Source organism: Rhinoraja longicauda, chromosome 14, assembly GCF_053455715.1.
Source record: "Rhinoraja longicauda isolate Sanriku21f chromosome 14, sRhiLon1.1, whole genome shotgun sequence".
Lineage (NCBI taxonomy): Eukaryota > Metazoa > Chordata > Chondrichthyes > Rajiformes > Arhynchobatidae > Rhinoraja > Rhinoraja longicauda.
The window spans coordinates 13460564-13476409 of NC_135966.1; the positions used below are offsets into that span (position 1 = coordinate 13460564).

General features: G+C 39.5%; 1 protein-coding gene across 5 annotated transcripts in view; it reads right to left on the reverse strand.

Moving 5' to 3' along the window:
- The window catches only part of LOC144600067 (protein FAM13B-like), a 70639-nt gene that overhangs the window by 21321 nt on the left and 33472 nt on the right, over positions 1-15846 (reverse strand). For all 5 annotated transcript variants that reach the window (XM_078411438.1, XM_078411435.1, XM_078411436.1 and 2 more), the window contains 4 exons: positions 14703-14868; positions 9733-9839; positions 9123-9180; positions 7639-7786 (listed from right to left, as the gene is read on the reverse strand). In XM_078411438.1, the coding sequence (XP_078267564.1) occupies positions 7639-7786; positions 9123-9180; positions 9733-9839; positions 14703-14868 (479 nt within the window). The remainder of the gene's footprint in view (positions 1-7638; positions 7787-9122; positions 9181-9732; positions 9840-14702; positions 14869-15846) is intronic.

Genomic DNA, 15846 nt, shown 5'->3' on the forward strand with positions numbered 1-15846 from the left:
GCCTCTGGTTTGGGGCTCCCCCAACATCGGGAACCTGTTTCCTGCCTCTAGTGTGTCCAATCCCTTAATAATCTTATATGTTGCGATAAGATCCCCTCTCATCCTTCTAAATTCCAGAGTATACAAGCCCAGTCGCTCCAGTCTTTCAACATACGACAGTCCCACCATTACGGGATTCCCATTTAGTCTGGCTAATCTTCCAAAATAAAAATCATAAAGAGGCTTCTAAAATTAATGCATTCCTTCTATTGATTTTTTTAAAAATCTTGAATTGCTGAAGCCCTTTCCGAAACTTTATTGTTAAGAAAATTCCACAATTCCAGAATTCACCTGGGCAGCTTACAACCCAGTGGTATGTATATTGACAGCTCTAACTTCAAATAACCCGTGCTTTCCCTCTCTCTCCCATTCTAGTTCTCTGACTAGTTTTACTGTCCTCCTGATTAAATGTTACTGATTGTATGCCTCGTTGCCACCTTCTAACAATGATCCATTCTACATTTTCCTTGCACTTCATCCCATTTGATCTCTTGTTTTCATACCTTACCCTTCCACTCCCCTGACAGTCTGAAGAAGGGTCTCGACCCGAAACGTCACCCATTCTATCCAGAGATGCTGCCTGTCCCGCTGTGTTAACTCAGTATTTTGTGTATATGTCCAGAATCAATACAAACATTTTCAGAATGAGCACCTGGATTCAACAAAAAACAGAGGTCTGGGCCAATATCAAGTGTATTGTCATTTACCAGCACCATTGTTCAGATCAGCAATGCAGCACAACAGTGATATACAACCTCTATGGATCGGTGACACAACCAGATAAATAACGAGCCATCATAGAAATAAAATAATCACATGTGGTAGTGCAATCACATTAACTAGTACTCAAACATTGAATATTAGGCTTTACAATCCTAAAACATTTGTGATTATAGTAATGCAAGTATGTGGTGCTTCGAGGAACTTGGTATATTTTTTACATTTGGAAGGGGAAATTATCAAAATCTCATTATTTTCATGAACTTTCACCTTGGTAATCTACCAATTCCTTTACTTGAAATGGGAATAAAGTGATAAAATTTATTAAAATACATTTTGAAGCTTACAAGTAGTCAGAAGCAATTTGGATTTTAAATAGCACTCCTTTATTTTACAAAATTACCATGCCTGAGTAACTTGAGTGCAGAAAATTGATTAGATCACTGATTTCTTTCCAAATATGTAGCTTAATGAAAATCATTTAATCATAATAGCCACACACTAGCCCATTTTAGTTGATTTTCGACTTCAGTATTCCAATTTTCCCATCTAACTTTAGTCTAGTTGTCATTGTCAATCTGAGCTGCCCATGTTAAATTTGCAACATGCTACAAAGTAAAGCAGAATTGTGGAAGTTGAGAAAAACAGTGCTGGATCAGTTTAGAATCATGACACACTCGACTGGGTGGAGATTTTCTAGGAGATTAGCCTATATATCCCTAGATCATATTTAGATAGAAATATTGATACAGTTTTAAGGAATCCCTACTTTAGAGGTACCAATTTTTGTCAATCATATAAACAAAAAATCCTGTGGAGCTTTCAAAGATGAGCAGTGAGAGTTCTCCTACTGTTCTGGTCAATCTATATCGCTCTTCCAGGGCCACTAATAGCCAAATTGATTAATTATACCAAAGCAATACATAAATCTTACTGTACAACAGCTTTTTGAAAACATTGTGACCCACATTTGATAAAATAATCAATGTAATCAATAATCAAAATAATACCCATGTGGTATCTTGGGATCTTTAAATTAATGAAATGTACTACATGGAGAGGATCATTATTCTTGCTTTTTAATGTCTACATTATTGAAAAACTAGCAGAAAAAAGAGGCCAAATACAAAGTGAGGACTGAACATAATACAATTTCTCATTAAATAACAAGTTTACAGATGGAGAGATGAAGCAAAAAAAACAGCCAAGGTTTTTTAAAGTAAACTCACATACTGGAGCTGGTTCTACTTTATGTAGTAAAGAACAATAGGTTAATTTGTTCCTCTGCAATTTACTTTCTACATAACTTGGGAGCATTCCAAATGAATAGTGACTTGAAATTTCAAATTCTGTGGCATATGATAGCAACTAATTTTGATTTATATAAACTTATTGGACAGCTTGAAATTTGTTTAAGCAATAGTATTCTGATACATGCTATTCATTTTTAGAAATAAATTAAAATTGGGTTAAAGAAAATCCAAAAATAAAATCAGTTTTGTTTGGGAGCAAAATATTGGTATCTCCTTGGAATAGTTTTTCCAAATTCACATACAAGCTAGTCATTTGTGTAATGGAAATTTGTGCTTATAAAATTCACAAATCATTACCCCAAAATTTGAGAAATTGAACAAAATTCACTCATACAGAATATATGCCAGAAAAAAATTAAACCCTATGCTTTAAAAAAAAATTAAATAAAATGCAAAATAAACCATAAATTTATTTTTTGTCTCATTTTATGACTCATTTTATCACAGTGTGGTCTCAACACTGTGGGGCGATAAAATTTTGATCAAACGTCACTACATCAATTGGGTTGGCAGTCACAGCTGAGTCCCTCCTTTACCACGTTTTCACCTGTCTGAAGATATACGAACATACCACATAGTGCAGCGCTGCCGCACACTTAATCTGCAAAGCATATGCTCTGGCATGCTGCAATGTAAGGACACACGGTGGTCATGGCCAGCTCCTTAAGGTAACCCTTGGGGCCTTACTCGACTTCCATTAATTCACCATGCTTTAATTTTTTATCTCCCAGAACTACATCACTTTTCTTCAAGAACCCAGAACCTTGAATTCCATCCCTTTCCCTGATCTCCCCACTTCCTAAACCCGTTCCTCAACCACAAGTCTTGCACGTCAGAGAAAACACCTGTAGATGAAGAGTGCTGCGACCACTGCATTCTGAGATGTCTATTCCCGTCTTCAGACTGGAATGGGCGTGGCAAAGGAGGAATGTGTATGAAGGAACTGCAGATGCTGGTTTAAACCGAAGAGAGACACAAAAAGCTGGAGTAACTCAGCAGGACAGGCAGCATCTATGGAGAGAAGGAATGGTTGACGTTTCGGGTTGAGACCCTCCTTAAGGAGGTAGTTGGTTGTGACTGCTAACTCAATTGATGCAGTGACTCATATCCAAATCTTATTTGTTGGGCAACAAAAAATAAAAAATGGATAACATTATGTCTTTTGCACAAGCCTTAGCCATCGCCAGAGTCTAACGTAGACTTCAGCTATTAAATAACAGCGATAGGTCATTGTCATCGCCAATAAAATCATTTATAAGAGAGAAAAAACATCCTGTTGAAATGCTTCTTTGCTTATAAGATTGGACTCAAAAGGAAAAAGAGGTTTGTTACAGGAAATTGTGACAGGAAAGGTTTCTAGGAATGCAACCCCTCTCTAAGACAGGGGTCTGCTTAAGTTATAAAATATCAAGAGTTTAACAATATGAATATTAATCCTTTTAACTTAATGTGGTAGTTCTTATTTTAGTTCCATGCCCTCCCCCTACCCCCAAAATCCTCTTCTATGGCAAAATCATTTCCTGGCTTTGTTGTAGCCACTGAAAGTTCGGTTTTGTTTAAATTACACAAGAACAGAAAATACATTTTCAATAATGGTCCACTGAGATTTGAAAGAGACAAGCTACAAATAAGTTAGCTTAGTAGGAATAAACATTCTTTCATTGAATACTTAAACAGTTAATTTTGCATTTTGAATTAATATAAATTATGCTGTAGTCTTGCAGATACCAATTCACAAAATAAATGAAAATTAGGTTTCATTATAAAAACACAACATCCCAGAAGCCATTTTTTAAAAAGTGAAATGTTTCTTCTAGTGGTCAACAAGTTAATCCTTACAAGCTTGGGTTTTCTTTTTTCTCTGCACAAAATATAGAATGTTTACATATATATTTTCATTGGTGCTGTTACATTTTTTGTATTCCCCTTTCTTTTCGCACCTCACCTCCAATCTTTACATGAATAAAGTTGTATAATTGTGATATCACCAGAATCAAATTAGTTTCAGACAATCCTACTTAAGGTATCAATGGATAGTAATAAGAACTGTGAACCTTTCTGTAATCCAGAGATGGAAGAAATTTCAGCAGCATGTTATGCAAACAATTGTACAAGATTACTACCCTAGTACACTACTGGTCCAAGTCAAACGAGATTTTGCAGAACTAAGTCAGACTACATATTTCATCGGCAAATCTGCGTTCGCCCTGAAGACAATTGCTCCAAAGGGAAAAAAAACAGCATCTTGACAAACATTTCAAAACATTTCTTCCAATTAGCGCGACTTCAATATTGTTAACACCCAAGGAACAAATACCAGCATTCCTCAAACTTGGTCCATCAAATCATGGCTGATTCTCTTCCCTAAGTCACAACCTTCCCCCATCTCGTGACCTTCAATGACTTCCCAAATACTCAAGCTTTAATATATTTGAGGATTGGGCACCATTAGCCATCACCAATAGGGAATTAAATCCTTAATTTCAATCCTCATCATACCACCACTCCTGAACTCTCCAGCTAAGACAGATAGCCTTTCAGAAAGCTTGATTGGGTACATGCAAATAATTTTATATATTTCAATAACATCACCTCGTTCTTAAAACTGAAGAAAAGAAAAATATAGCTTTATTTTACACAACCCCTCCCTATAGACATCTTGCCCTAAAATTCACTGCATCTTTGTTGCTCTTCCTCCATAATGCATTATATGCCTACTTGGTTATGGAAGCTAAAGATGCACAAGGCACCACCGATGCCCAATATAATTGCAATCAGAGATAGCCATCACCAACTTGATGCCTGAAGTTGGGGGAGTCCAGAACCAGGGGTCACAGCTTAAGGATAAGGGGGAAGTCTTTTAGGACCGAGATGAGAAAACATTTCTTCACACAGAGAGTGGTGAGTCTGTGGAATTCTCTGCCACAGAAGATAGTTGAGGCCAGTTCATTGGCTATATTTAAGAGGGAGTTAGATGTGGCCCTTTTTGCTAAAGGGATCAGGGGGTATGGAGAGAAGGCAGGTACAGGCTACTGAGCGGGATGATCAGCCATGATCATATTGAATGGCGGTGCAGGCTCGAAGGGCCGAATGGCCTACTCCTGCACCTATTTTCTATGTTTCTATGATCTTGTCCTCTGGTCGAACTCAGCGCATGGTGCATTTTGTGGAGCTCACAGTCCCTTGGGAGGATGCTGTGCAGGAAGCCTTCTAAAGAAAGAAACTGTGATATACAGAGCTTGCAGTGGAGGCAGAACAGCGGGGCTGGAAAGTAAAGATCTGCCCGATAGAAGTTGGATGTCGGGAATTCGTGGCAACATCAACCGTAAGACTGATGAAGGACCTGGGATCAGCGGACAAGCCCTGCGCCAGGCCATCAAGGAAACATCAGGGGTGGCAGAGCGGAGTAGCCAGTGGCTCTGGATGAAGAGGAAAGACCCTATTTGGTCTCCCAAATAAGCCAGCTAGGCAGATGCAGAGGGGGGTGGTTCTGGGACGCCAGAATGCACCGCTGAGCCTACTGGAGACGTCGTGAACCCAATCAGCAAAAGGGCGATGAAAGTAGGTGCCCACTTGATAACCCCAATGACGTGTCTGTCCAGCCTTTCTCAACATCGGAGGAGCATAGGTGAGTGCATAAGCCTCCCATCACCACCGGGAGCCATTTGACATTTGACACTTTGGATTTTTAACATCACGTCCTGTGTATTTGGAAACAACTTAACTTCCTTAATCTTACCCACTTCACTTGCAATAAAGATTCACTAATTTCAATAACTGCTTGCTGCAAGTTAATGTTAACTTTCCAACGTGTCCACGGGTAGATAACATAATTCTTTTTTTTAAATCCTACATGGTTAATTTCATTTTCCTCTGCATAGTTCTATATTCACATGATGGATTTGTATTTCCTCTATGTCCACATCACAGCATGGAGTTATATATTTAGCATATAGCAAATATGAATAAATTACATTTCTCCCATTTATGTAGTTGGTATAATGAATGGCCATGCACCTTGCAGCATTTTTAATTTAGTTTAGTTCAGAGATGCAGCGCGGAAACAGGCCCTTTGGCCCACCGAGTCCATGCCGACCAGCGATCCCCGCACACCACTATAATTTTACATTTATACCAAGCCAATTAATCTACAAATCTGTATATCTTTAGAGTGTGGGTGGAAATCGGAGATCCTGGAGAAAACCCACACAGGTCATGGGGAGAACGTACAATCTCCGTTCAGACAGCACCCGTAGTCAGGATCGAACCTGGATCCCTGGCGCTGTAAAGCAGTAAATCTACCGCTGTACCGCCCTAGTTTCACTAGTTATGCACTGCCATAATGAAAATTGCCTGAATATCACTGTTTTTTTTCTGTGGTTATCCAACCCTCAACCCATGCTCATATAGTTTAATCTCAAGATCCTTAATTTTGTTTAACAGTATTGTGTCAGATCTTACAAAATTCAAAACATTAAGCAACCATTTAAATACTCGGCAAATTTCACATTCAGAAACCCAAGATGTCAAAAATAACAATAAAATTAGTTTGACTGGCAAGAAGGTTCAGTTAATAGTATTTTTAATTACACTAACTCAGTTAAGAGTTTGGATAGGTATATGGATAAGAGGGGATTAGAGGGTTATGGTCTGAGTGCAGGTAGATGAGAGTAGGTCAGGGAGAATGGTCGGCGTGAACTGGTAGGGCCGGACAGGCCTGTTTCCATGCTGTAGTTGTTATATATGTTATATATATGTTATATATATGTTATATATATGTTATATATGTTAAGAGATTTAAATAGCCGCTTACACTTAAAATAGTACCTAAGAATTTCTAATATTTACCTGCAACCAGACAACATAGCTGGTATTCTAATGATTAAGCATACAAAACTGTTTATTCACCCCACACTGAGTGAGACACTACCACTACTTCTGTGTCCATTCGTGTCACTCAATTAATTTTCCAGAAGGGCCTTCTTTAATTCCCTACCATGGTCATATGCTTGATACTATTTTTTCTTTGTACTGTCATCGATATCCCTTAGGTTTCCTGGGACAGCTGTAATTTTCTTTCACCCTTACAGGAACACATTGACCCTGAACTAAATGCTTTCCATTTGTCAGTTGTAGACCTACCTGCAAGTAGCTGAATCTGGTCTAATTTTGCTGACCTGTCCTACAATATTGTAATCTTCCCCCAATTCGGGACCTCCATTTCCAGACCATTCTGTTGCCATTCAACACTACCTTTTGCTTGGGTGTGTGGGTAGTTTTCCAGGCGCAACTGCTTTCACACTGTGTTGGTCTTTTTTTAAGACTGCCATGAAAGACTGCAGAAACACTTCAGGTTCAACATAACTTTACTCTTGAAATTCCTCAATCATTAGCACAGAATCTGGTCAATTACAAATAAATGAAAGCTGGAATCTGCAATTTTTGCACCCATTGTCAAACATGTCAGTTTGACAAGGTCAAATGAAAAATCTTCAAAACAAGATCAGTGTAACTAAGCTCTCACCGAATACACTTTGATTCTTAAATTTTCTGAATTTGCAATTACCTTCCCAGATACTTGTATTAGTCACACACTTCAGATCAAGACGAACAATTTCTGGGCGCACTCTTTTATCCCGAGTAGAAACCTCTAGACCTTTTGGCACATCAGACTCTTTATTAGCATTTAAATCATAGGTTCCAGATGTCCAATTCTGAAAAGGTAGATGGGAACAAATGGTTTATTTATCTACCAATCTGTTCACAATCTATTAGATCAATACAGTAGTCAGAAAGCATTGTTACAGTAGTTCAGAAATTATTCAGAATATTTCAAGGCTACCCCACAGAGCGCTAATAGTGCTCTTGAACCAGCTAAATAATCACAGATACAGACTTTCCTGTAAAAAAAGGCATCTGTTCAGATTGAACATTATTATGCCGGGTATCCCTGTTCTTTGCTGCACCTCCCCAGCAATAGATTTCTCCACAGCACAGGGTAAAGTGACTGCCTATTCACTCCACTACTCATCCAGGCCCACCAAAACCAAGCCCTCATAGGTAGCCTTTCCACATTGAAATGTGGGGCAATTCATCACTGTAGAAGTATGACAACATGGCAGTCAGGAGATTGTTGCCAGACCCGCTGAGTTACTCCAGCACTTCGTGTTTTGCTCACTTATCACCTCAAAAATGTATTATCAATAACAATGATACTTTCCAACTCTACAATTAAGTGAATAAATTGTCTTGAAACAAGTAATGTGAAAAAGAATAGCTGTGCTAGAGAGAAATCAGCAGAAAAATTGACAATATTACATCTGATTGGCAACAAGAAACCACAAGGCAAAAAAAACCTCGTGATACCATTGGCTTTAGAAAATGAAACTACAAGCATAAGTGAGGATAAAACTTCCTTTCAGAGGTAAAATGGTGGACATTCATCCTCAGTTACATAAACTAATTGCAAAATAGAGTTTGGACTGTTTCCAAAATTCAGTTACATTGAAGTAAATGGAATTTAATTTTGGAAGCTGAACATAGCTTGCTACTGCTGCTCCATTGCACCTGTAGTGTAAGTGACCAAAGCAAACTTCTATTCCAGGAGAACCATGCAGGACTCCATTCATCCGACAAAAGCAAATGGATTGTGAACTACCTAATTTTACAGAGCTATAGAGATTGCCCTTTTTTTTGGAAGTGTTGCTGTTCTTTGTATGTCTCTGTTGTAACAAGAATAGCACAAAATCTGTAGATATTTTCTATTATCCATCAGACCTCAGATTTTATGATTAGCTCTAATTCACGGCTGGTGTTCTTTTTAATGCTTTTTCAAAGTCAGTTGCTACCTCGTTTTACTATGTTCTTGAAAACAACTATGTACTTACCTACTTTTTTCATCTTTCCTCTATTGGTACTACTTAAATGATTACTCATGTTCAAATAAGCAGTCCAGAGAATAAGCCTATTCTGAAGATTTAAGATTTGTGAATGAATACCGCACAAAAAAAATCACTGTAATATTAACCTTTTTAAAATGTTCGTACTCACCAAAGTTAATTTTGAAGAATTATCCATGCCAATTTCAGAAACTGAAGTACATTGTTCCCTGCATAAGCAAAAACATGTTTCATGGCTCATTTTCAGTTTTCCACAAGAACCTTTTTTGTGTATACCCACAACAAGCAATGTAGATTGATGCAAATAAGAAAATTGATCACATCTCAAATGTATAAATTTAGGAACTAGTTATAACTAAGAGGTTATATTGTGGAATAAAGAACACCAACTTGAATATAACTTGTACAAAAGTACCATCACATTATCAACAATGGTGAATAACTTAGGACAAAATGAATTTAAGTTGCCAATTTCCCACATAAACATTACCTGACAACTTTACAATTATTTTACCTCGAGTTGAAAATAATGAAAACATAATGGAGAAGATTCTTTTTGCACTCACGATTAATACACCTACAAGCAGTTCCAAAATAATTCAATTAAACAGGCTTACTGCAAAGCATTGTCTATTTCCAACTTTAAAAGACTGCATATTAAGCTAGAGTACAATTTTGTGATTATGTTATAGACAAAATATAGTTTTGTACTTTATTAAATGTAATTTAAATAAAAATATTATCAATAGCAAACAGATTACCTTTCTTCTTTATTATTGTTTTCTTCGTGTGTGATTGGTTCATTGTCCAGACTTTCTTCAGGCACATCCAAGAGTGGAACTTTGGGAAGAGAAAAACTTTCCACGACCTACAAGATCCAAAAATAATACAAACTATTCAGGTCTATCCTGCATTATGTATGGTATCTGAAAGATGTGAAATTCTTGAGTACAAGGATTTCTTGAATAGTTGTTGCCAGTTTACTGACTTCAGAGGCTATATTTGGTTTAACCCATAAATGGGTTATATTTTTAAAGAAAAATACTTCCACGTAATTCTATTAAATAGGTCATGGTAAATGGAGTTTCTGAATCACCACTCAGATAAAGGATCTTGAGACACCAATTGGGAAATGTGGGTGGGCCACAAGAAGTTCTGCCAACACAACTCATAAGATGACAAAGACCCGATCTGTGCTTTTGACCGTGAATGCTGCATGGTTTTTAAGCTTTTTGAATGCCTCTTCTGTTCAGTTAAAATGTATAAACAACTAAATGTTTTAATTAACCTTTCAAAAGATTAGAAACACTTTAGTACTTAAAAACCATTAAAGAGCGCACATATAATCACAGAAAAAAATGAACTAGTCTTCTTCAAGCTATACAATCTACATTCGACTTGGATCTGCTAGAAAAATACTGCAAAATCTGGATCCATGAATTATAGCTAAATAATACTGTACAGAACAAGATTAGTTTTCTCTTTTCAAAACAGTCACCAAGAAGTAGAGATTATTGCTTCCACTCCAATATTGTAGGCTCCAAAAAGGCTGTTAGCACCAATGTAGGGCTCAAATACTCTGCAGCTATCGGGGTGGGGGGTGGGCAGTTTGAGAAGTTATGTGTAGGAAAGAACCAGCGGATGGTGGTTTAAATCGAAGGTAGACACAAAATGCTGGAGTAACTCAGTGGGACAGGCAGCTGTTCTCTGGAGAGAAGAAATGGGTGACGTTTCGGGTCGAGCCCTTCTTCAGATTGACGTCAGGGGAGTGGGCAGGACAGAGATAGTCCGACAGTAAGACTGGTAGGAGAACAGGGAAGGGGAGGGGATGGAGAGGGAAATCAAAGGCTATTTGAAGTTAGAGAAGTCAATGTTCATACTGCTGGGGTGTAAGCTACCCAAGCGAAATACGAGGTACTGATCCTCCAATTTGCACTGGGCCTCACTCTGATAATGGAGGAGGCCCAGGACAGAAAGGTCAGATTGGGAATGGGAGGGGGGGTTAAAGTGCTGAGCAACCGGGAGCTCAGGTAGGTTAAGGTGGACTTAGCGGAGGTGTTAAGCGAAACGATCGCCCAGCCTGCGCTTTGTCTCGCCGATATACAGGAGTTGACACCTGAAACAGCGGAGACAGTAGATGAGATTGGAGCACGTGCAAGTGAACCTCTGCCTAACCTGAACAGACCGTCGGGGTCCTTGGAAGGAGTCGAGGGGGGAGGTAAAGGGACAGGTGTTGCATGTCCTCATTCTTTAGGAAACGGGGGTTCCCTTCTTCCATTATGGATGTGGCTCTCACTAGGGTCTCCTTGATACCCCCCATTCGTAACAAGGACAGTCTCCCGTGTCCTCACCTTCCACCCCATCAGCCGTCGCATACAGCATATAATCCTCCAACATTTTCGCCACCTCCAACGGGATCCCACTACTGGCCATATCTTCCCATCTCCACCACTTTCTGCTTTCCGCAGAGACCGTTCCCTCCATAACTCCCTGGTCAACTCGTCCCTTCCCACCCAAACTACCCCCTCCCCAGGTCCCTTCCCCTGCAACTGCAGGAGATGCAGCACCTGTCCCTTTACCTCCCCCATCGACTCCATCCAACGACCCCGACAGTCTTTCCAGGTGAGGCAGAGGTTCACTTGCACCTCCTCCAACCTCATTTAATGTATCCGCTGTTCCAGGTGTCAACTCCTGTACATCGTCGAGACCAAGCTCAGCTCAGTCTGCCTTAACCTACCTGATCTCAGTTGCTCAGCACTTAAACTCCCCCTCCCATTCCCAATCTGACCTGGGCCTCCTCCATTGTCAGAGTGAGGCCCAGCGTAAATTGGAGGAACAGCACCTCATATTTCGCTTGGGTAGCTTACACCCCAGCGGTATGAACATTAACTTCTCTAACTTCTAATTTCAAATAGCCCTTGCATTCCCTCTCTCTCCATCTTCTCCCCCTTCTCAGTTCTCCCACCAGTCTTACTGTCTCCGACTACATTCTATCTCTGTCCTGCCCACTCCCCTGACATCGGTCTGAAGAAGGGTCTCGACCCGAAACGTCACCCGTTCCTTCTCTCCAGAGATGCTGCCTGTCCCGCTGAGTTACTCCAGCATTTTGTGTCTAGCCGTGTCTAGCTTGGGAGGTTATGTACTCCTTTTCCCACTTATCATCTCAAATACTCCTTCAATTTGAGTCGTCGAGGATGTTGCACATTTTCCAATAAAGCTTCAAGAACATTATTTAATTTTTTCCTCTCTTCTCCTGGTAATCACATGCTGTGATAGTTTGGAATACCGTACGTTTCTTAAGTCTAACCATTGAGGCTTATTTAAAATCCTAAATAAAATCAGCCAGCTGCAATGATGAGAACATTGGCCAAGGAGTTACTATCAAAAGCCTGAATGGCTCACTAATTATGCCACAACCATTGACATTAGCGTTGACACATTGACATCATATCCCCAGTACTTAGGAGGTGTTTGCTGTAGGTAGCCCATGTCCCAGAATAATAAATTGGAAGCAGGTATCGCTACTCCTCAAAACATTATGGGCTTTATGGCAGGATCTTCTGGCACTAATGTCCACTGTGCACCTACATGTACAGAAACCTCTCTACAATTTGGACGGCAGAGATGGCCATGACATAAAGCCAAAATGTCAAAAAACCACAGTACCAAATATCCCATCAGTGCAAGAAATTGGACAGGGTAAACTAGCCAATAATATAAAGGAGGATAGCAAAAGTTTTTTTAGGTACGTGAAGAGGAAAAAAATAGTCAAGGCAAATGTGGGTCCCTTGAAGACAGAAGCAGGGGAATTTATTATGGGGAACAAAGAAATGGCAGACGAGTTAAACCGTTACTTTGGATCTGTCTTCACTGAGGAAGATACACACAATCTCCCAAATGTTCTAGGGGCCGGAGAACCTAGGGTGATGGAGGAACTGAAGGAAATCCACATTAGGCAAGAAATGGTTTTGGGTAGACTGATGGGACTGAAGGCTGATAAATCCCCAGGACCTGATGGTCTGCATCCCAGAGTACTTAAGGAGGTGGCTCTAGAAATAGTGGAAGCATTGGAGATCATTTTTCAATGTTCTATAGATTCAGGATCAGTTCCTGTGGATTGGAGGGTAGCTAATGTTGTCCCACTTTTTAAGAAAGGAAGGAGAGAGAAAACGGGAAATTATAGACCAATTAGTCTGACATCAGTGGTGGGGAAGATGCTGGAGTCAATTATAAAAGACGAAATTGCTGAGCATTTGGATAGCAGTAATGGGATCATTCCGAGTCAGCATGGATTTACTAAGGGGAAATCATGCTTGACAAATCTACTGGAATTTTTTGAGGATGTAACTAGGAAAATTGACAAGGGAGAGTCAGTGGATGTGGTGTACCTCGACTTTCAGAAAGCCTTCGACAAGGTCCCACATAGGAGATTAGTGGGCAAAATTAGGGCACATGGTATTGGGGGTAGGGTACTGACATGGATAGAAAATTGGTTGACAGACAGAAAGCAAAGAGTGGGGATAAATGGGTCCCTTTCGGAATGGCAGGCAGTGACCAGTGGGGGACTGGGACCCCAGCTATTTACGATATACATTAATGACTTAGACGAAGGGATTAAAAGTACCATTAGCAAATTTGCAGATGATACTAAGTTGGGGGGTAGTGTGAATTGTGAGGAAGATGCAATAAGGCTGCAGGGTGACTTGGACAGGTTGTGTGAGTGGGCGGATACATGGCAGATGCAGTTTAATGTAGATAAGTGTGAGGTTATTCACTTTGGAAGTAAGAATAGAAAGGCAGATTATTATCTGAATGGTGTCAAGTTAGGAGGAGGGGGAGTTCAACGAGATCTGGGTTTCCTAGTGCATCAGTCAATGAAAGGAAGCATGCAGGTACAGCAGGCAGTGAAGAAAGCCAATGGAATGTTGGCCTTCGTAACAAGAGGAGTTGAGTATAGGAGCAAAGAGGTCCTTCTACAGTTGTACCGGGCCCTGGTGAGACCGCACCTGGAGTACTGTGTGCAGTTTTGGTCTCCAAATTTGAGGAAGGATGTTCTTGCTATGGAGGGCGTGCAGCGTAGGTTCACTAGGTTAATTCCCGGAATGGCGGGACTGTCGTATGTTGAAAGGCTGGAGCGATTGGGCTTGTATACACTGGAATTTAGAAGGATGAGGGGGGATCTTATTGAAACATATAAGATAATTAGGGGATTGGACACATTAGAGGCAGATAACATGTTCCCAATGTTGGGGGAGTCCAGAACAAGGGGCCACAGTTTAAGAATAAGGGGTAGGCCATTTAGAACGGAGATGAGGAAGAACTTTTTCAGTCAGAGGGTGGTGAAGGTGTGGAATTCTCTGCCTCAGAAGGCAGTGGAGGCCAGTTCGTTGGATGCTTTCAAGAGAGAGCTGGATAGAGCTCTTAAGGATAGCGGAGTGAGGGGTTATGGGGAGAAGGCAGGAACGGGGTACTGATTGAGAGTGATCAGCCATGATCGCATTGAATGGCGGTGCTGGCTCGAAGGGCTGAATGGCCTACTCCTGCACCTATTGTCTATTGTCTATTGTCTAATGTTATAACCACCATCTTAGCTCATATTTTATCTATTATTTTATTCCGTTCTGAAATGTCTTGTTTTCTGGTATTGAGGTTGCCTGACTTAAGTATTTGTAGCAATCCACTTCAAATTCTTCTCATTCATTTCAAGACGGATCGTCATCATTTTACTTACATTTTCAACACTTTGGTGCAAATGCGTCCTCAGTACTTCCAATGTACAATTATGTAGCGAAATTTCCTGATCATTGTCTTCCAAACTATCTGCATGCTGCAAACTTTCTGAAAAGGCTATTTTGCCAACTCCCGAGTTGCGACTATTCTCTTCAGTGAAATCTTCTCTAGAATGTAAATAAAGAAAATAAACTAGTCCAGTTCACAGAAAATTGTTAACTGCTACTTAAAACTAGGTGCTCAATTCTTAGCCAAATCAGCATACAATGCTATAATGGTGGAGAATTGCTAAACTATTTGAATTGGTGCAAAATGCCAATTGATGACAATTTGTTTAAAACTCATTGATTTGGTATTTAAACCATCAAATGCAGAAAGTAAAAGCTGAGCTCAAAAGTGGGAAGAATTATAAAACTGTAACAAATGGGAAATAATCAAGAATTCTGATATGTTCTAATTTTACACGGACATTCTTTCAGGTTCATTCAAATGACATTCAATATGTCATTTGGACTGATTAACAAAATAGACTTGTTCAATTTAAGTAGAAAAAGAAACCATTTACTAGCATACAAATCAAAGCAAAATCATGTGGAAGTAATTTGCATGTTTTGAAATAAATGATAATGTTATTCTCTTTTCTTGTTACTTTCTTGTTGCTATACCTGCTTGCTAGCAGATTGAGAATCGCACACTTCAAAGCTCTGCAATCTTACACCATTTAGATAATGAGCTGGTTTTTTTCCTGGCCAAAATGCATAATTTTGTATTTTCCTACATATGTCCCACTTTTGTCAGAGCTCTGCCCATTCACTTAGCCTCGCAATATTATTTGTAGCCACATTATGTCCACTTCAGAGCTTGTTTCCCTGACAATCTTTGTCTCACTTGCAAATTTAACAAAAATTGCTTTCGTGCCTTCATTTACATCAATTGTAAAAATATTATTTTCCTCCAAAGGAACTTTTAAATATTCTTCTAAATAATGCTGAATTGTACCAAATTATAAATATTATAGATTCAATTACTCGGAACAGCTGATTGCAGTTAGTGTGACGACAGGAACATTAATATAGAAACAATGGTGTCGGGAGAAAGCAGAAAAAAAGAGACAACATTTGGTTTGCAATTGGGCTATTTATAAA